This window comes from Sarcophilus harrisii, chromosome 4 (assembly GCF_902635505.1).
Source record: "Sarcophilus harrisii chromosome 4, mSarHar1.11, whole genome shotgun sequence".
Lineage (NCBI taxonomy): Eukaryota > Metazoa > Chordata > Mammalia > Dasyuromorphia > Dasyuridae > Sarcophilus > Sarcophilus harrisii.
This window is the reverse complement of record NC_045429.1, coordinates 130,159,469-130,182,699: the sequence shown is the minus strand read 5'-3', so window position 1 is coordinate 130,182,699 and position 23,231 is coordinate 130,159,469. Positions and strand designations below refer to the sequence as shown.

The 23,231-nt window shown below is 34.8% G+C and overlaps 1 protein-coding gene across 3 annotated transcripts in view; it reads right to left on the bottom strand.

The window, feature by feature from the left end:
- Window positions 1-3,635: 3,635 nt before the first annotated feature.
- Window positions 3,636-23,231, bottom strand: part of PRKN (parkin RBR E3 ubiquitin protein ligase) — a 1,838,204-nt gene continuing 1,818,608 nt past the window's right edge. For all 3 annotated transcript variants that reach the window (XM_031968387.1, XM_031968388.1, XM_031968389.1), the window contains 2 exons: window positions 12,044-12,161; window positions 3,636-6,471 (listed from right to left, as the gene is read on the bottom strand). In XM_031968387.1, coding sequence (XP_031824247.1) covers window positions 6,359-6,471; window positions 12,044-12,161 — 231 coding nt within the window. In that variant the 3' untranslated portion in view covers window positions 3,636-6,358. The remainder of the gene's footprint in view (window positions 6,472-12,043; window positions 12,162-23,231) is intronic.

The following is a 23,231-nucleotide window of genomic DNA, read 5'->3' as shown; positions in this document are numbered from 1 at the left end:
CAATCTTAGTTATTATAATTAAAATGTTTTTTGTTGTTACTGTTCTTTCCATGCACACTGTTAAAGTCAAAGTATTGTTTTCCAGGGTTCTTTCTAAACAAAAGCAAGATACAACACTGTGAAGATTGGTTCAGTGTTTAAATTCTCTTTGCTAGGTGCTTCAGGTTGAGGAAGAAAAGAAGCAAAGAAGGAAGAAAAGAAGGAATGAAAGAACTAGAGGAGAAAAGGAGAATGAGAAGAAAGGAAGAAGGGAAGGAAAAAAGGAAGGAAGGAAAACAATCATCTTGTTCTTTATTGTACTGTGTTATGGAAATGCTTGTTTTACTCCATAAATTAAAAATTAAATAAATGAAAATAGAAAATAAGGAAGGAAAGAAATAAACATATATTAAGCACCAACTATATGGAAGGTACTATACTAAGCACTTTACAAAGGTTTTCTGACTTCATCCTCACCACAATCCTGGAACACAGGTGCTTATTATCATCCCCATTTTAGAGTTGAAAAAAACGAGGCAGACAAAATAAATAAAAGTCCTACAGTTAGAAAGTGTCTGGGGTTGGATCTGTATAAAGGTCTGTCTTCCTGCTTTCCAGTCCAGTGCTCTATCCACTGAACCACTGAGCTGGACACCATTTCCTTAGAGAGTATTCTAAAACATTTGATTAAAAATATATTTGTGCTGTTGGTTGACATTTTTCCTCAGGAGAAAGGGGTCAGAATTAAAGCACTGGGTTTCAAAAGATTTCTTTTCTAGCTCTTCCTGGAACACAATGTTGAACATTCAGGGAACCACAAGTAGAAATGCAACTTCTCATTAATTTATTATTATTGGGTAAAGTCTCTGAACCTCTTCTCCCTCCCTAGCTGATTTCAGCCTTTAAATGTATTTGTAGCACCTTCTTTTAAAAAGTACAATACCACCTCCACATGTTCTAGCATAATTTTTAGAAATACTCAAAACAGTTTAAGAAAAATCATAAAGTTCATTGTAATGTTGTACTATGTATTGTTTAAACTGTCACAGAAGTGTATGGAATTATCAAGAGATATTTTCAACTAGAAGGAGATGAAATGAAATTTTTTTTTCAGGGACTTAAATTTAAAGTCTGGAAATAGAAGAATTTTTCTTAATAATAAAATGACATTCCCCTCTATTTGTAGGACTTCATTTATGAAGCTTTTTGCAAGGCTGGGATTAGTTGGGTGACATGCCAAAGTATTAATTAACTGATTATTTTCGCTAAAATCGTAGAATAACATAGAATTCAGATCCAAAGGTCAATTTCCAGATTATCCAATTCAAATTCTTTAAAGATGTTAACCTTGAGGTCTAAGTTAAGAGTTTATGTGGAAGTAGTAGAAGTTCTGAAACTAGAATCAGGAATAATTCCTAAGGATTGAAATTTCATCTTGGACACTCCCTGGTTATGTGATCCTGAGTATGTCAATACCTCTATTATTCTTAGTTTCTTCATCTGTAAAATGGGAATAATAATAATAATTATAGTACCCGGGGTTATGAGGATCAAAATCAATGTATCATTATTGCTATGTTGTTCTTTTGTTTTTTGATTGGGTTCAGATAGAAATAGGTTTTGCTATCCTGTTACTTATTTACTATTACAAGTTGCTATTCTGGTCCTATTCTTTTATAATGATATTACTAGGTAGCATTTACATTGTACTTTAAGGTTTCAAAGTGCTTTACAAGCATTTGATCTTACTGGATCCTCAAAATAAGGAAATAGGCGCTATTCATTTTACAATGAATTAAAGATTTATTTTATAATTGAGGAAAATGAGGCAAACAGAGGTCAAGTGACTTGCTCAGTCATACAGTTAGTATCTGAGGCAGATTGTTGTCCAGTTCTTCACAACCCCATTTGGGATTTTCTTGTTAAAGGTACAACATCTTTTGTACCATCTATTGCACAGATGGATAAAATCCTTTCTGTAGTTGGGTAATATTATTAGGACATAGACTTATCTTTTGCAAGCTCACTGAAAGTATAAAAAAATATAACTCCAGTAGCAGATGGGATAATGGGGATGGTATGGGTCTCACCCTAAACCCAGGTGATTTTGATTTCCTTGACTAACTCTCTACATTTTAAAAACTTTTCATTCCCTGTAGCTGTTTGTTGTTATTTCTATAATTACCAAAGATCACCTTGGCACTAAGTTGCAGAGAAGAGATTCAAATCTAGGTCTTCTGGCTTCATATCTAGTGATTTTCAATTTTCTTTGAAATGGTTATGTCAGATTTACTCATATGTCCTGATATTTTCTTCTGCATAAAAACTACATCATTCTACTGATTTATATTCATACTGTTAACATCTCATTCCAGTCACTGGACAGACTTCTCCTTCCTACATTACTGAAACTTTATTTCAATTTTTAAATTAATGCTAAAAATCTCTTTTCTTCCATGAAGCTTCTAGGAGGAAGTTGGTTCCAAAGCATTAGTTTCATATTTAATATAATCCATCCACCCATCCATACACGATCATTACGGGTGTGTGTTCAGATTTCCATATTTAATATGGAATCTTAAGGGCATATGGACTTCATTTCTTTGAATGCCATTCAGAAGCATATATAGAAATAAACTGGCAGACAGAAGATCTGTCTAGTTCATGTTAGGAAATATACATACATATGTATATATTAATACATATATGCACACATCTGGATGTGTATATATAGAAATATATATTTTATATATATACATACAAGTTATATATAGCATTCATAAAGATATGAAACCTTAAAATAATGCAAAGGCTTTTGAGCCTTGCATATATATACATGTATATGCCCATATTTGCACACATGTACTTATATATATGCCTATGTGTATATACATATATACATTTATTTATACACGAAGACATTTTTCCATTCAAACATAGGGGAAGTACACATTTATTTTTAAATAGTCAAATGAGTTCTTTGTCAGCATCTTAAATTTCATCTTTTTCTTCCTTTTTTGGTTTGGCAATTGGGGTTAAATGACTTGCTGAGGATCTCACAGCTAGTAAATATTAAGTGAAGTGTCTTAGTTCACATTTGAATTCAGGTGCTCCTCACTTCAGGGCTGATAACTCTATCCACTGGGCTATCTAGCTGCCCCTCTCATTTTTCCTTCTAACAGAACTAAGACATCTTGTTCAGGTTCCTTTGGATTAGATGAATTTTGAAGTCTTTTCTAAAACTGAGATTCTGTTATTATGAACATTTTTTTTGGCTTATTCAAAACAAACAGCAGTGTAAATATACTTTCCAGGAGAATAATAACAACACAAATATCTATGACTTTCATGGAGATGACTTTGAAAGGCAGAGACACTCACTGCCAAAGACTAACCTTTCTCTCAACCCAATTTCAGTTTTTAGCTTTTTAGGGAAGTTTATTAGCAGAGATAGAAAGCACAAGCCAGGTTTCTGAATAAATGTTGGCTTTTTATATCTATTCTTTTATATTATGACAGCACTCTCCAAAACCACAGTATAGCAAGCAGAGCTATTCTGGGCCTTTACACATTGAAAAATAGCCACTGATTTACCAAATAATTCTTCTAGGATGTGAGCTTGACTCATTAGATAAAACACAACACATTTCCACAACAACATTTCACCATTTATTGAAAATATATCTTCAAACAAAATTACAAGCATGCTGTTGATTGTTTTTGCTGGTGCAATGAAGGACAATTTTAGGTGTTGTTTAGAAAACAAAGAAACTTTTGTAAGGAACTTTTATTTCTGTCCTTTGTGATATGCTGAGAACTCAGGCATGTTTTATGTTTATTCTAGATGTAATGTGACGATAATTACATAATACATTCATTGGTGGGGTTCCCCTCCACACTTTTAATGATTAAAATTAATTTTTCTTTTCTGAAACAAAAAATACCCATCATCAAGAAAAAAGCAGATACTAATATCATATTATATAATTATATCATAAAACAAAACAGATGTAATGGGACCTCGTGTAAGCAATCTCTACTGAAATCTCCTAAACCCAAACATCACACATTTGGAAGCAGGTGGCCATTAATAACCAAGAAAAAAAAAAGATCACCAGACAATAGAGGAGACTATATTAAGTCAAATGACTGAATGAGATGAACTTGCCTTTGGACTTGCCACAGCTGCATTAATATGAGGTCACCAGACAGGGGCTGCTGGTTGTAGGAGGTTGGTTATCATTTTTACCCAGGAAGTCTTAATTGGGCTTCATGACAGGAAGGGGATTTCTGAATCCCCTCAGTGGGAGATTATTGACTCATGACCTGTAGGAAGTTATTTTGCTGACACCCCCATTTCTCTTTGGGATATTTGATTAGAATTTCCCAACTTCCTGACCAGAAAACAGAATTGCAGGTTTGGTAGCCTCAGAGTCATAAAGTGAGTTCCTAGTGGTTTTTACTGTTAAGTGCAAGGCCCAGAGGAGGTGGTCAAGGCATCTCTAATCTTATACTGTGACTATGTTACTATCTTTGTCCTGTACTGTCTGCAGTATCCCTAGAAATGAAAGGCAATGCAAGATAAGAGTTAGGAGGAAATAGGAAAAGAAGCTGACACATTTAGAAGGGACCAGCAGTAGGATGGTAGGATGCCCTTGGGTCTAACCTGAGGCTAACTTTTCTTCTAACAGGTGAATGGATTAAAATATATTAGACTAAAACAAACAAAAAAAATTAAGTATTAAAACAAAAGCTGTACTATAGATTTAAGTGATAAGGAACACTAAAAATATCATTAATAGATTCATGTGCTAATGAAACTTATGATATCACCAATTGCTTTAATGTTCTCCCAGAGAATAAAATCAAATGACTCATCTAAAGACAGTAGCTATTCAGGAGAGTAATACTTTTTTTCACTTAAGAACCCTGTTGAAAGAATTATTCTTTCTTACTTGAAAACTATTACTTAAAAAATGTAAAACTATAACTATTACTAAAACTATTGCTTTCTTAAAAACTATTATTTTAATTTTTTCCTCTTTTTATTATGAATCTAGCAGATATCAACAAGCATTAACAAACATATCTTTATACATTTCTTGACTACTGGTACACTGCTGTACCAAAAGGGCTTTAAAGCATCTACTAAGACCCCAACAATGTCATCAGATCATATTTTAAATGTGCTGACTTGTTTTTTAGGGTACCGCATCTTTAAAACAAATTTCCCTGAAAACCACTGGATGTTTGAGCTGTGCCCATTTAACAATAGTTCTCCAAACTAATAGGGTATTAGGAGAGGTCCTAAGCTTACATACTAGGAAGACATTATTTCCCTCTGTTACAAATCTTTCCCAACAGAAATTCAGGTGTAAATTATATGTAGGACCAGAAATACAAATATTTATAAATATTCTGGTTTAATGAGCTGGTTTTTTGTAATTAACATCGAGCATTACTACTAGTTTCTCTATTAAACTTCACAATGGATCCAAACTGTTAGAAAAGTCCCCAAATCAGAAATGCCTGTTTTTTTTTTATAAGTTTGACACTCAAAAAAAAAAAAAAAACTCAAGAAAAAAATTTTAAAGATGAAAATTAATAAAATGCCATAGGAACATATTAGGTTTCAACTAATTCCCTTAGTTTAAATATTTCAAAATTCAAATGAGCCCTTTCAATTTCCCATTCACTTGATATGGCAAATATCAAATTGGCTACAATCTCACAAATGCAATTTAAGATTATTAATTGGTTTTATTCTTGAAAGCAAGTAAAAATTTTCCCCAATAAATTTTGACTTCTGTCTATGGTATTGTGAATATTTAAATGGAGGTGTTAGTATTGAAGCTGTGACCACACTTTCAAAAAAAAAAATTAACCACTTAATTTAAAACAGAGCCATTGACAAAGAACCACAAAAAATCTCTTCAAATTATTCCAATGACTCATTTTAACATTAATATTTTTAAAACTATGTCAAGTATACAAAATAAAACCTGAGAGAACTGCATTCATATGGTAATTCAAGTCTGTCTTAAATTCATAGAAAGCAAGTAATCCACAGTTAATTCATAAATTCCACTTGGGATCTACCCTCTTGTATTAGTGCATCACTAGGGTTTGTAAACAATATTTAATTGTCTTACATTTAGCCATGTTCCAATTCAGGGGACTTTAAAAGAGTGTTTAAAAGGGAACTAAAAATGATTTTCTACCATAATTTGTCTCAGAATTTTAGAAAAAGAGTAACGAATATAACATTCTTTTTGTTCATTTGAAAAAGAAGAATATGACAAGAAGTCAGTGGGCCAAATGAGTTGCCAGTTACATGAGGGTAGTCAGTAAAACTTGTCCCTGCTTTTTTGTGACTGAGCTATACATCAAACCAGTGGTCTCCCATGCAGGTTCGGTTCCATTCTAGGCTGCAGTTCCAGCACCACTCAAACTTGCATTGAGGCTGAGGGCATTTCATGTGCATGCATCCTCCTGCAGAGTAGAGAGGGATTATTCTGGAGTAAATGATATCAAAGAACAAGTATGTGCCTGTTAACACAGGAGGGCAAATAGTTATTGCTAAAAGGAGACTGACTCACCAGTGACAAAGATCAAAATAAAATTTTCCCAGAATGCCTTTCTTTTACATTGAAAAATATGCAGTTGATCAAAAGGATAAAACTCAAATGTAAGGTTTTTAGTAATCAACTATTCTTATTTGTCAATTTCCATAGTATCAAATGATGAGCTTGATTATTATATTAGGCCCAGGGGATGTTTTTCTGATGGATTATGTTGTATTTCACAATTTTTGGTTAATTACAAAAGCAGACCAGGCAAATAACCTGTGGCAAAATTATGACAGGAAATAGAGAAGAGATATACAGGTTGGGTAGATAATGAATGGACTGTGAAATGCGTGAGCATCCAAATTGTTGAAATCAAATATCTGAATATATCATATTTCTCCCTTAGTATACTTATGTTCTTCCTTCTGTGTGTTTGTGTATTTTAAATGCAGACCAGACCTGTTATTTCACTGATATGAGGAATTCCCAGGGAGGAAAATCCCTTTACCAGAACTGCATCTCATTCTTAGAGAACTGTGTGGGCAGGAGCCTTCTGGATTCTGAAGCTGAATCTCCATCTCTGTTAGCTATGCCCTTGTGGTTAATCTTTCAATATTTCTTCAGTGTTGTAGAGTTTGGTAAGACTTAGAAAAGAGTAATCTGGACTATATGCAAGATTGTGAGCTATAATGCCCTTTCCTTTGCACATGAGATTGGCATTTTCTGGACTGGCTTTTCAAAAATAAACCAAATGCTTCACAATTTAGACTTTTCCCCTTAAAATTCCCAAATATAGATAGTATCTATTTCTGAGGCAGGAAATCCAAGTCTTCATTAGCAGATTGGAATATTGAGGCAATTATCTGAATGGCTCCAGCAATGAATCTGCTTCTGAGCAGATCTTTCCGCCCAAAGCCATATATCTGCAAGGATCATGTATAAGTAAATGTCTTTGTTATTTAACTCTACCTATTATCCTGTTAATTCATTTTCTTCCCTCTCCCTTCTTTCTGCTCTTTCCTCTCCTTTCTCTCTCCCTTGCTTTCTTCCAAATTATACCATGCTATTATATTTTGCCACTGGGAGTCTGTGGTGAGACCCAATTCTTTGTTTTGTTGAATCTTTTCAGTAATTTCATGACCCCATCTGGGGAGCACACAGCTAGTAGGTATCTGAGGTCAAATTTGAACTTAGCAAGATGAATCTTCTAGACTCTGGGCCCAGCACTCTGTCCTCTGTACCACCTAGCCACCCAACACCCAATTCTAGTGAATTTCTATCAGTTTTGAACATGGATTCTCTGAGTCAGTGTGCTATAGTGAACTGAGAGCCTTTCTTGGCATCATGAAGATCTTGATTCAAGTCCTGTCCCTGACACATATTAGCTATGTGATCACAGATAATTCTCTAAGACCATTGCTTACGGATGAGTTACCCATCTGTATTGGTGGAGTTTCTACACTGGAAATTCCCTGCACCAATGAAATCATAGATCTAGAACAATGACAAAAGCTAGAGTGTGTCTCACTATAATCTAACCACATTTAGGATTAGGTGGGGCAGTAGACAGAAATCAAAAGGACTCATTTTCATGAGTTCAAATCTGGCTTCAGACACTTACTAGCTATGGGGTCCTGGGTAAGTCACTTAACTAGGTTTGCCTCAGTTTCCTCATCTGTAAAACGAGCTAGAGAAGGAAATGGCAAACCATTCCAGTATCCTTGCCAAGAAAACCCCAAATGGGTTAGCAAAGAGTTGGACATGACTGAAATGACTGAATGATAGCAACAGTCAAACGTTTCTACGTATAATATAAATTAGGGCAGAGAGATGATGTAGTGGATAGAGCACTGGACCCGAGTTCAAATTCAATCTCAGACGCTTATTAGCTATTTGATTTTGTTTCAGTTTCCTCAGTTATAAGATGGGGATAATAATAGCTCCTACTTTCCAGGGTTGCTTTGAGCATCAAATGAGTTAATATTTGGAAAATGCTTACTATAGCACCTGGCATGAATAACCCATGACTTTCAACTGCAACTATTTTTCCATAAATCCCATTTTGGGATTTTCTTGGCAAAAATAATGGAGTGGTCTGCTATTTCCTTCTCCAGCTCATTTTATAGATGAGGAAACTGAGGCAAGCAGGGTTAAGGGACTTGTCTAACATCACATAGTTAGGAGATGTGTGAGGCCAGAATTAAATTTAGGAAAAGACATTAAGTGCTATATAATTGTTAGCTATTATTAAATTTAGTAATTATATATACTATCTAGGTTACGTTAAGAAATATTGAGATTAATAGATTTTTATGAAGTGGGATGTAAAAAGTATTAGCCAAATTTGAAGGGTTAGAAAAGGATGAAGAAATCAAATTATTAAAAAAGAAAAAAAAAGGGGGGGGGGGAATTGGGAGAAATGAATGGGCATTTATTTGATTTCCACAGTTAGAAAAGTTAAATTGGAGAAATGAAACTTAAATTAGAAATCTGAAATCCACAAAGACATCAAAGAATTATCAAGGGTTGAGGTTATCTTTTCTCAAAAGAATGTAACAATGTCAATTCTTTGGGGGCAGGGACTGGATTTTATAATCAGGGGTGATGGACTGTGTCTGGAAAAGGATCTTTTGTTCTTTTTCCCCAAGTTTTCCACAGTTAGTTAGAAGCTCAAGGAGGCAGGGACTGGTTATGTAATGAAGGGTGGAGATTCAGATCTTGTAACTTCTGTAACATCCAATTAATGGGGACTCAGAGAAGGGACTTGTATTCAGGTCTACTTTGGAAATAAATACTGTTTTGGAGTTTCAAAAGTGTATCTACTAATCTTTGCACCCATTCTTGCAATAATGTAAAATAAATCTTCCCCACATTCAAAAAAAGTGATTGTCTATATACTCTTTAATTTTTAAGTAAAATAACTTCTACACAATACTTTCTTCTTTGTGGTACATCTTTAAACTTATTTAAGTTATTTGAAATGGTTGAATTTCAATATAAAGAGTAATGAGGCTTTGGATGGGTGTAATCTCAATTTCCAAGAAAGTTAAAGCTAGTGGATCTTTTGAGCTCAGAAATTCTAAACTAAATTAGGCTTTGCTGATATTTGCATGAAAAAGTTTGGCATTAATATAGCAGACCCATAGGAGTAGGGAACCACCAAATTGCCTAAGAAAGAATAAAATGGCCTAAGGCATACATAATTTCTTGTGCTGAGCTAAGCTGGAGGTATTTCTAAACTATTACTGAGTGATCTGTGAGCTTCCAGCTGTCTAGGTATCTTTAAAAAATTAATAGTAATTTTAAAAAATTTCTGTACAAATATGTGATGTAAAAGCATAAGGAATCTGATAGTATAAAATCATGGGAACAGAGAGAGAGGAAAAGAAAGAAAAGACACAGAAACAGAGATGGTGAAACTGGATATTTAACCAACAGCAATGGAAAGAAACATGAGAGCCACCAAGCCCTGCTAATCTTCCAACACCAGTAAGGAGCAGAAAACATGGCATACTCTTTATTAGCTGATATACAAAGGATGATCCCCATAGTATTACCACTGGATCAATGATTTAGAGTTGGAAGGGATCTTTGAGGGTACCAAGTCTAACTTGCCTTTTACCCTTCTTCCCCCACCCCTCCCATTAACATTTTACAGATGAAGAGAATGAGAGAAAATAACTGAACTTGTAAACGGGAGGGATACAATTTGAACCTTACATTTTGTGACTATTATACTACATTACCCTTTAAATGACTCTTCACTGAATATCAATTATACTAGACAAAATATGGGTGAATTTACTTGGTGTTTTATACCTGCCTCTAGATGACAAAGCATGAAAGCCATTTTGGTTTCAGAGAATAGGAAAAGGACTCAATTTCTATAACTGTAAGGGGCCAAAAATTGGGCTTCATAAAGTTGAAGGCAGGATTAGAACTTTTATGGCTTTTGTGATGATTTTAATTTAGCTGATGATCTTTTAGTACATGGGACCAAAGACTTACAGCTTAAGAAATTGTCTAGTCTAATTCCCTCAAAAGAAGAAGCAGTAGCTAAATAAGACAGTCCAAATCATCTTGATGAGTGTATCTCCTAGGGAGAATGTAGCAATTTCTGAGAGTGCCACAAACAATGTTGGTCAGTAAGCCAGAGAACTCAATGATGAGAAGTGCTCCACCTCTCAATGACAGGAGCTGCTCCACCTCTATTCAATACTCTTTAAGAAACCATAGAATTCATCAATGGATGTGGTACAACTGTACTTCTAAGTCATAAAATTAGTAATCAGTGACTTGAACCTGATCTTTGTTTCTTTTTCCTATAAAATTATCTTCTTGCTTCTGGCTCTTTGCTAAATTACTTTGGAATGAATCCTGCTAACAGCAGCGTAATAAATCTTTGCCCCTTAACTCAGAAACAAATTGAGTTTGCAAATTCTTTCTCCATACCCATGATATCTACCTGGGTGGTATCCACCTGATATTTGCATGAAAAAGTTTGGCATTAAATATAGCAGACCCATAAGAGTAGGGAACCACCAAATTGCCTAAGAAAGAATAAAATGGCCTAAGGCATACATAATTTCTTGTGCTGAGCTAAGCTGGAGGTATTTCTCAACTACTACTGAGTGATCTGTGAGCTTCCAGCTGTCTAGGTATCTTTAAAAAATTAATAGTAATTTAAAAAAATTTCTGTACAAATATGTGATGTAAAAGTATAAGGAATCTGATAGTATAAAATCATGGGAACAGAGACAGAGGAAAAGAAAGAAAGGACACAGAAACAGAGATGGTGAAACTGGATATTTAACCAACAGCAATGGAAAGAAACATGAGAGCCACCAAGCTCTGCTAATGAAGGAGTACTAATCTTCCAACACCAGTAAGGAGCAGAAAACATGGCATACTCTTTATTAGATCCTAATATTGTTGGGGTGTTTTCCCTTTCAACAATCTTACCTATGGTTATACAGGTAGCAAGTAGAACTAGGAAATACAAATAGGACTTTTGCCTTCAACTCTAGCCATCTTTTTACTGCATATCTCTTTTTAACATTAATGGGAATATGATTGCTAACATGCTATGTCAGCAGGATACTATATATGGATATCTCTTTGGGCCTTATTTGCACAATGGGAGTTGGTTGGATTTAATGATCTCAAAGGTTTCCTCCAGGTCTGAAAGTATGATTCCTATTCATGAAGTAGTCTCTCAAATGAAGTGATTTCAAAGGCTAATAATTGAAAAGCTTCAGTGACAAAAAAGTATCTTTTCAAAATACATCCATGTGTAAGATAACTAGCAAGTTATATAATTGTTGCTAGATTACATATGGTAACTGAAATAGAAATTAATAGCTGGAAATTCCATTAAAAAATCATCAGAGGAGGCCTGGATGACTCAGTTTACTATTATAATCATGCTACTACTCTAATTTTTTGGTGATGATGGCTTTTTTAAATTCTATTTTTAAACTGCAACACAGACTCACCATTTTTTTCCACTGGTATATGGCAACGGGGACAAGGTTTGGTTGTTTTCTTGATTGTTTCTTTGGAGGCCTCCTCCCATCTTGCCCTCTCTGCAGCTTGTTCATCCACAGCAAAGGCCTATGTAAAGAAAGGTAAAAGATCTTATTGAGCTCAGCTCTTCATCTGGGATGAGAATTGGAGTTCTTAACTTTTTGTTACATGTCCTGGATCCCTTTGGAAATTTGGCAAATCCTAAGGACTCTTTCTCACAATAATGCTTTAAAATGCATGAAATAGGATACACAGGATTAAAAAGGGAAACAATTAAAATGAGTAATCAAAATATAAAGAACAAGAATAACAACAAAAGCATTACACAGACCTCAGATTAACAATGCCTGTATGAAAGTCCTAACCCTTGTCAAAAAGGAATCAGAAAATTCTGAAAAATGGGAATTATTAAGATCTTTCAGACAAAAAGAGTAAAAATCTATCTTATTTAACAAGTACAGAGTGGCCTCCAGTAAAATCCTTCTTCAATTCTATACTAGGAACTTAACAATAAATATAATAATATTTAATATTAATAATAATGCATATTAATAATTTTAATATTAAACAATATTTACATATCACTTTAAGATTTATGGAGCATATTACATATAGTATTCTGATTCTCTCACTAGATAGAGAGGAAGGTGATATTATTACCACAATTTTACCAATGAGCAAACAAAATATGAGAGCAGATGAGATTAGTCACACATCTAGTAAGTATCTGAGAAGGGATTTGAATCCAGGTTTTTCTGACTCGTCGTACAGCACTATATCCATTTTATTATACTACTTGCCCTCATTTTGGTATAAAAGTGATCCTGTGCTCTTAAAGGCTATGTCAATACTAACAGGTCTCATAAAACTGGAAAGGTTTTGAATAAAGGCCATGTGATGAGCTGTGGATTTGTTGTTTGAACCCTTATGTTGCTGAGCTTGAAGGAACTCATCTGCAGAAAAGCAGGATCAGAGTGAGGAATTTTTTTTTTTTTTTTTTGGCCATGATGACTCATAAATTATCTATTATCATATGGCTGGGACCAGATTCTTTTCACTATTGTTATTATTCATACTAATGAAATCACAGTTCTTAGTTATAGGATCTCTTGAAGAATTAAAAGTAGTGATAAATTCCATTAAATGCATTCTCTTAGTATTTGATAAATGTCCACTAAAGAGGCTAGAAAAACGATTTTCTGTTCCCATAGTTTGCTATGCTTTATTTTATTGTTTTGAATAAGATTTCTATGATTGATTCTCTATCTTCCTACTTAGGAACAATCTGTACTTGTAAAGTTTAGTGAATATAAAAATATGCATCCCATTACTTAGTTCAGTGATTCTTATTCTGGGGCTCTTCAACATGTTATTTTAATATTTTGATAATTATATTTTTTAATGTAGTTTTTAAATTTAATATTCTATATTTTACTTTATAGACAGATGACACAGTGGATAGAGTGCCCAAACTGGAATCAGGAAGATATGAGTTCGAGTTTGGCCTCAGATACTAGGTGGACAGATACTTTATCCTGTTGGCCTTAGTTTACTCATATGTAAAATGACTGGAGAAGGCAGTGGCAAACCACTCTAGTATCTCTGCCAAGAAAACCCCCACAAAAAGGTCATGAAGAGTCAGACATGACTGAAAATAAAAAAAGGAGTCACAAAACTTCTGAGAAGGGGTCGATAGGTTTGAACAGACCACCAAAAGGGTTCCACAAATAAACAACAAAAATGCTTAAGAATCCCTGCTAGCCACAGGCTGTCAACTCCTTGAGAGCAAGGCTTGGGCAGGACTACTCCTGCAACCACAGGGCAAATCCTCTGCTTAGTGAGTGCTTGTTGAATTGAACTGAATGACATTTCCATTGATTTTGGCTACTGAAATGTGGCCAAGGAAGGGGCAGGAACAGGAAACCAGGCCACGTGGCTGGTGTGAGGCAGAGGGGAAGGTATGTCTTCAGGGAAGGTCACTGGGCCCTGAATTTTCCCTAGCTCTTGAATTAGAAGAAGTTAGAGCCTTCTAATGTTTCACTGGAAAGATTCATTCTGTACTTGCCTAATCCTTCGCTGACTACAATCTGTACCACTTTACTCTAAGCACTGAACAACATCTACACAAGAAAAAACTGGTACTTGTTTGGTTCTAGGCCAAGGACACTTCAGAGAAGAAATGTTTTTCCAATTGTTAATCCAAACAGCATGATTCAGTGTTTGCGAATAGCCTTTTCTTTCATGCTGCAGATTTATTTCACTCATGACCTCATGGCGATGAACTCAGAACAACTCCCAACCTCTCTCCCTTTGCTGAACTTCCCAGGATTAAGTTATCTTGCCATCTCTAACTCATTTTAAGTCTAAAAGAAACACAGAGTTGGGTTCTAATAAAAACCAGTTGAAAGTGGTTCAGTTGAATAATCCCCAACACTAGTTTTGTGGTAAACTATTTAACTTCTGTGTGTTTTAATTTCCCCATTTTGCAAAATGTGGACCAAACAATCATAAAATTTCAATCTGGAAGGGACCTCGGGGCCTCTAGGCTAGTCCCTTAATGTGATACATGAGAAAACTGGGGTCCCAGAGAATATGTTACTTGCCCAAGGCCAAATAGATAGTAAATTGGATATAAACTCAGGTCTACTCACTTCACAGACAATGGGCTTTCCATTGTGGGGATAGTCGAGTGGAACAAATGAAACAACATTTATTTGGTGAAGGCAAAGAAAACTGATGCTAAAGCTAGAGAATCTGGATTCAAATCCCCCTCAGATATTTACTAGCTAATATCTATTACTAGATATTGACTGTATGTAGGTTATTTGTTTTATCATCTGGAATGTGAGAGGGTTGGACTAGAGGGCCTCCAAAATGTCTTCTAGCTATAGAGCTTTGATTCTTATGACGTGGATAATGGGTATAAAGTGCTATATAAATGTCTGCTACTATTATAGATTTAGAGAACTATTTATTTATAGTCACATACTCAAATATTGTTAAAAATCCAAATCATCTAATACCTTTAAAACCATTAACCCCTACTTCAGGTACATATTTGCTCCTCCATGTCAAGTTGACAAGCATTCCTATATCAAGTACCTGCTATGTGTCAGGCACTGTGCTTTGCACTGGGGTTACAAATTCAAGCAATAAGAAAAACAATCTTGACCTCAAGGACTTTACATGTGAGGGGTGGAGAGAACATAAAAAGGGAAGCCGACAAGTGAGGGAGTGAAGGACTCAAGGGAAGAGCTCAGAAAAGAGTGAAGGAGTAAATAAGGAATAAACAGAGACCAACCATGTTTGGTCTCTGTACTATCCTTAAAAGAAAGGTTCCAGGAAGAATTGACAAGTCAAATAAAGGAACTTTAGGGATACAAGAATCTTTCAGGATGAGAAGACTACTGGGAAGGTTTATACTTCCAAGGGGGAAAAGGCTACTAAGTAAGTAAGTAAGACAGAGATTAAAGAACAATTTAATAGTTTATTAAATGGAGAGATTTACTGGGACCAAATGGATTCATGGTTTGGGCTCGGGGCTGAATGAGACTATTGTCTCCAAGAATCCAGCAGTGAATATCAGATACAAGATTCTTTTATAGGATAACAAGAAAGGTGACATAATGGGGGAGGTACCTGAGATGGGAATGACTTAATGGGGGAAGGCATCTAGGATGACATAATGGGAGGTACTAGAGAGGCTCTTGATATTCTAATGATGTCTAAAATGGATAAAGACCTTTATCCCATTAAACATTAAGAGGGAATAAGTATAGCCTAAGGTCTAAGATATAAGACCTTTAACCTATCAAACATTAATAGGGAATGATTATAACCTGAGGCAGATAGGACAATGGGGAAACTAGGTCAGGACATTAAAAGAAACTGTGGCACAACAGTAATGATGGAGAATAAAGTGTGGGGACTCAGATGTTGAGCCCAGAAAGGAATTTCATAGCAGTTCTATGTTGAAAGTAAAGCTAAAAATCCCTTTTTTTTAAAGAGTATTTTCTTTCTAAGGAGGTGGGGCCTTACAATCAGGGGGCCATCTATCTCCTGCGGTCTTATTTGAGATGGTGAAATGTGTGTAAGACAAGTTGAACAATGACAGAAGCCAAGGACAGAAAGATTTGGATGAATGCTCCTCTTGTCAGAAAGCAGACATAAACATTTGATAAAAACAGAGAGCTCAGTGAAACATCTGTATCTTCATCTTTTTTTTTTTTTTTTTTTTTTTTTAATGAAACTAGGAGATAGTATCAATATAGGAAAGGCACTTAGATCTAGCCGCCAATTTCCAGTTTTCACTATATCATTCTAAATTCAAGCTATCAAACTAGATAAAAGAATTCACTAAAGATAAAATGCAAAATTAAGGCTTAGGAGGAGATGCCTTGTGATTTTTCCTCTAAAACAATCAATACTAACTCAATTCTGCAAGGCAGAGAGGAAAAGCAGTGATTCCCAAACATTAAGGAGACAGGGATGTATTCTTTTAAAGCAAGTGAAGAAACTTGGGATGTTTATTTCTTGATCTCAGCACCAATTCCTGTCCTCTTTTCCTTTGCTAGAACTTCCCATAAAGAATTTCTTTGGAGAAGAGAAGAGAGCAGGGACTATAATATCTGTCTTTAAGTATTATGAAAGGCTTTATCTACCTTATTGAAAGTGGATAGTTTTTTTAATTTGTTTGTTTTGTTTTGTTTTTGCTTTACCCTGGAGGAGGGCACCTTGGATGGAAGGTACAAAGATTTTTATCTTTTCATGTAAGAAAATAAAGCAGGAGAAAGTGATGATAGCCTTCATCACTATGGGTGTACCTTTTGTTATGAGTTTTTGGGAGAACATGAACAAGAGTGTCATAGGATGGGCAGTATGGTTAAGTTCCAATTCATATCAATGGAAGGAACTCAAATCAGGAAGATCATAGATCCATTGGAGTATATGAAAGTATTCCCAACAATTTGGCTTTGGAGGCAGAGGACCTGAGTTCAAATACTAGCTCTGCCTCTTACTACCTATGTGACTTTGAAGAAATTATTTCCCTTCTCTGGGGCTTAGTTACCTTATCTATCAAAGCTGGTCTAGATGATCCTGAACGTCCATTCTAGACCCAAGTTTACTATCCTATGTATTAGCACTATCAAAGAGTGGGATGGATTGCCTGGGGAAGAAGTGAATTTATTTTCTTAGAGGTCTTCAAGTAAAAGTTGGATGCCACCTTAATGGCTATATATTATGGGGTATTTGTGTTCATGTAGAAGTTGAACTTTATGGCTTCTGAGGTCCCTTTACAACTTTCTGATTCTATGACATGCCAATTTAAACTGTTCCTCAATGTGAGTCATCTAAAATTCTTTAGCTGTGCTGTAACATTGTCCTATTTTGTCAATATGTCATTTGTCTCAAAGAAAAAAATACCCCCTTCCCTCATATTTTCTTTTTTTTCCCCTCTTTACTTATAAAGATAGTTGCCTCAGATTGGTACTTTATCTAGAAAAACTTTATGTGAAATTGTGAAGTAGGTTCAGTAGTGCCCTCTCTATCTTTCGAATCTTCTGATATAAAAGTCTGGTTTTAATTAGGTGAGCATTTGAAACTCATTCACACTATGGTATAAATTATTAATAATTATTAGTCATATATTATATTATATATTATTATATATTTAATATATTATATATTTATATATTTTATATATATTATATATTATATATCATATATTATATATTTAATGTAATGTACATATAATTAGATTTTGTGTAATTTTTTTGCATTCATATTTGGATTTGATCCAATTGTCCTATGAGGTAGTTATAGATATTATCAGCCTTTTTTTTTTTTTTTTTTGTACTATGAAGGCTCAGCATAAGTAAAATAATTCTTCAAGGTAGTAAAAGGGGTAAATTAGACATCAGAGGCAGGATTTAAACCCAATTCTCTTCTAATTCCAATTTCATCCCTCTTACACTACACTGCAATGCTTTTTGATTTGGGTTTAAAGTATTATTGTCCTAGATACATTATTAGCCAAAAAATAGAGGAGGTATACAGTGTATATTTCCAGCCTAAAATCCTACTACAGAGCTTATATTTGTCTCTTCCGCTGGTCTGAGTTAGAGTTAAGATTATTATTTCCCCTCATTTTAGGTATCTATGTGGAATGTGTTTATATGCTTTTTAGATTTGAATGTTATGAATATTTCAATAAGGGTAAAACAAAACATTTACTGTAGAAGCAATACATTAAAATGCACAGATTGGTGTGGATCATTAAATATAGTTTAAAGACAGACTGATTTTCTTTCCTTACACGATCTCAACATTAATTCTTAAATCTTAGATTATACCTTTGAGCTTTGTAGAAACAGAACATTATCTTTTCCTTCTTAGAGGGTTTAATTTGGAGTCCAGAGGGGAAAAACGATTTGTCCTCATAGTGAGAACCCAGATTCTTGGTGGTAGTTAGAACAAATTATATTAAATTTTAAAGGGGCAAAGTTGCAATTAGCTAATACTGTTGAGCTAGAGATAGTCTGGATTTGAAACTTCATTGGTATAATGAACTTCCCAGATGAGGAAATTTTTTTTACTGATGCTGATCAGCACCATCTTGACAATTTATAGCCTAAGAGAGCTACACGAAACAATGAGACTTGCCTAGAGTCAGGAAGTTACTACATGTCAGAAGCAGGATCTAAATACAGGTTTTCCTGCTTTGAAGGCAAGCTCTCAATCTCAAACTTTACCATATTGGCAATATTGTTCCTGGGACAAATTTAGTGGTGATAGAATTGTTGTGGCAATCCAGGAAATAGTCATTCCATTGTGTGTAGAGGTGTATTTATGTAATAACATTCTTTTCTTTAAAATTTTGAGTTCCAAGTTCTCCCCCTCCCCACTGAGAAGGCAAGCAAATGATATTAATTATAAATGTGAAATCATGCAAAACAAAATTTCATATTAGCTGAATTTCATATTACAAAAGGGAAGAAAGGAGGGAGGGAAAGGAGGAGAAAGGAAGGGAGAGAGGAAGACAGAATGAGTGGGGAGGGAAGGAGGGAAGGAAAAAAGGAGAAAAAGAGAAAGAAGGAGAGGGAAAGGAAGGGAAAGAGGAAGAGGGAGGGGAGGAAGGAGAGGGAAAGGGAGGGGAGAGAGAGAATTACACTTTAGTTTGTACTCAGAGTCCATCAGTTCTCTCTCTGGAGGTAGAAAGCATTTTTTTTTCTCATCATAAGTCTTTTGGAATTGACTTAGATCATTGTATTAATAAGAGTAGCCAAATCTTTAACAATTATTATATTACAATACTGCTGTTATCATACCTAATGATCGCCTAGCTCTTCTCACTTCACTTTGCATCAATTCATATAGGTCTGGCCATATTTTTTTTTTCTTTTTGAAACTATACCTTTGACATTTTTTATAGCACAATACAATTTCATCACAATCTCATCCTTCAAATTCTTAATTGATGAACATCTCAATTTCTAATTCTTTGCCACCACTAAAAGAGCTGCTATAAATATTTTTGTCCATATAGATCCTTTTCTTCTTTTTTTGATCTTTTTGGGGTACATATATATAATGGGATTGCTGTTTTTGTTCTTCTTCTGTTTTTTAAGAATTTTTTCAGTATTTTTGTACCATTTTTTTTTTTTACCAACCTGTTAATTCTTTTTTCATAATTTTCTTGCACCACTAATTTCTTCTCCCAAGTTTTCCTCTATCACTCTCATTGATTTCTTTAATTCTTCCAGAAATTCTTTTTGGGCTTAGATCCAATTAGCATTTTTATTTGAGGCTTTGCTTCAAATTTATATTTTGGTTTTCTTAGCCACCTTTGTATCTTCTCATGATCATATTCTTTGTTGTTGTTTGTTAATTTTTCTAGCTTATTTCTTAACCTTGAACTCTATATTAAAGTTGGGCTCTGCTCATCTGGGAGTGAGGAGGCACTGTCCCAAAGTTCAGGCTTTTTTGTGTTACTGTTTTCAGAGGTTCTGTGGATCTGCAAGTTTTTTGTGCTTCCAAGGTGTGATCTGGAGAGAAGTGTGGTCACTGCTTTCCTTGTCTGTGTTCTAGTCTTTACCCAGAAAAGGTTCCTGCTCCCCTGCAGCCACAAGTGCTAGTATTTTCCTTGGCCTTGGAACTGTCACCAGGGTCTCTGTGCTTTTGTGACCAATCTCAAGTGCTCCTCTCCACCCTGGAACTGTGACCCAGAACTGTTTACAGATAGTAGAGTTATCAATCACTGCCAGCTTCACCTATTGCCAGCTAAGGATCCTCTGTAATCACTTTATGACCAGTGGTCCAACCTGCTTTCTTACCCCTTACCATTTTGGGGTTGAGAGCTCCCAAAGCTGCTGCTGTTGCAGCCACCTCCAAGGTCCATTTCTGGTGCTGCTACACTCTAGGATAGCTCCCTCAGAAACCTGGTCTGGCCAATACTGTACAAAGACTAGAGTCCTGAAGATTGGAGAAAAGTAGCTTTTATTGATGAATGAAGCTCCATTTTTCATTCAAGGCTATATAAAAGCCATTATCAGAAGTCTAGAGCAGTCTAGCTAGAGCTAGACATCTAGCAGAAGTCTAGATGTTCATACTTGGGCGCTTTCACAATTTAGCAAAGCATCTACCCCACAAGATAATGTTTCAGAGATTTTTTTTTTTTAAATTTCTAGGGGGTCTGGAAGTCTTGTCCTCTTTGAGGGGACAGACATTTCTGAGAAACAATAAGAACAACTCCAATTCTTGAATAAAGATGAAATGCAATAACATCCTATAGATTCATGCTACATATAATGGAACTTTAAAGAAATTTATCTTAGATAGAATCTATGTCCTGAAAACCTGCTTAATACAAACACATTGAAAAGTTATGGCAAATATGGGAATTATTTTTATGCTCCAAAAATAACTAAACTGTACATGCCTTTTGACCCAGTGATATCTCTATTAGGCCAGTACTCCGCAGAGTCAAAGAAAGTAGAAAGAGACTCATATGTACAAAAATTTTTTGTAGGAGCCCTTTGTGTAGTTACAAGGAACTGTTAACTTGAGAATTGTCCCTCAATTGGAAATAGCTGAACAAATTATAATAAACAAATGAAATGGAATATGGTTGCAAAACAAGAAATAATAATGGACGGTTTCAAAGAAACAAGATTTGTATAAACTGATGCAGATCATCAGAACCAGAACAACTTATACAATAATCACTATTTCTAGCCCAGTGTTACAGGTCTCTCCTGCTAACCTCCTAAACAGTATGGAAAAATATCTTGCTCTGATCTCTATTGGATATACTGTTCCAAAATTTGATTTGAAGAGTTATTTTTAAATTGCTTATAGGGGAATGTTGGGAGAGTTCAGCTGGGTGCACATTCTACTAGTACTCCATCATCTTGGTCTATTAGTAATGATGTTCTTAAAGGAAGTGGCCTCTTTCCCTAAAAGTCCTAATCCTTGTCCCAAGGAGGTGGGGTAAAATATGCCTCTGGAGAAAAAATATCACAGTGATGAGACCCTGGAGTTGGTAGCCAGGGACAATTGTGCCTCATGCCTCTGTAAGACTATGAGGGAGACAATGGTTATCCTACTATAGACAGTAGGAACGATTAAAGGATGAAAAGTGCCTTTCCCAAGAGAATGGTACTTTGGAGCAAAGGCTCATTTACCCTTTACTGGGTTATAGATTTGGATAGGAGAAAAAGACATAATAAGAGATATTTTAATAATTATTATTTCAAAATTTTATTTAAATATCTTATTGTTTATGACAGAAAAATAAAATTTTGGGGTCAAACTACCTAATACTTATTAGTTTTCTTTTTGAAACTTGAGACTTCATTAGTATAATGAACTTCCCAGATGAGGAAATTTTTTTTTACTGATGCTGATCAGCACCATCTTGACAATTTATAGCCTAAGAGAGCTGCATGAAGCAATGAGACTTGCCTAAAGTCAGGAAGTTACTACATGTCAGAAGCAGGATCTAAATACAGAAAAAGGATCTAGTGGCTATATATCATAAATATATAAATGGAAGTTGGATATATCCACCCACATAGACCAACATGTTAAATATTTGCTCAAGAGAATGTCTTCAACAAAATTATGAAACAAGGAAATGTATATTTGGACCTTCTAGTGCCTTCCCTCACTATCCCTTTGATTCCTTCTTCACCTGTTTTATGCATTTCTCCTATTAAAAATTCTACTTTTGTAAAAGGCTCAGACATCAATTATTTATAACCTAGTGTAATTTTAAATTCAAGGATAACTTTTTCTAAGGATATTTGCAATTCCAATCTTACTGCTAATTATGGAGGATTTATTCCATGTTGAAGGACTTATGGGATAATAGAGATAAAAGTCACATAAGATAAGAAGACAGGAATAAGTTATAATCTCTACTAGTAGAGGGAGAATCTACATGTTGAAGAAGTTGCAGCTCTATTGAAATAATGACATAAGTAGCTACAGCATGAGAGCTTTAGTAGTCTATGAAAAAAGTTTCAGAGACTCCCTAAAACCTATAACTGATGGACCATACCCTAGCTCATATTTGAAAAATATTTCCATTGTCAATATTCCTAAGAGATGGTCATCCATGATCCACTTGATGATTTTCAATGACAGAGAGCTCATACCTTAGGGATGTTGACAATATTTCCTCCTAGAAAAAGTTATCCTTGAAATTAAGCTTCAGGACTTGATGACAAGGCCTGTTGTTTACTTTCTCATTCCATCTAAGGCTTTATAATAACTCATGGGAAGTATTTTTCCCTCATTACATGCTGGGTGAGCCTGATTGCTACATTATTGCTCTAGGTAGGTTCTGCAAAACAAAAATTACTTTCTAGTAACATGGAGACATTAAAGCCTGGTGCCATGAAAACACGACTATAAATCTAGCGATTGGATGTTTTCAAATTTCACACTTCTATTTTGTTTTCATTTCTTCTGCAAACCACTGTTTTTATGACACTGAGTACTTCAGGTAACAATGTTTGACTTAAATTATGTTATATGGTATTACAGAAGATAGTATTATAGAAGTTAAATCAAACATGCTAAATGCCTATGTGCCAAGTATTGTTCTAGGTGTTGGAAGTTACAAGAAAAATGAACCAGAATTTGCTCTTAAGG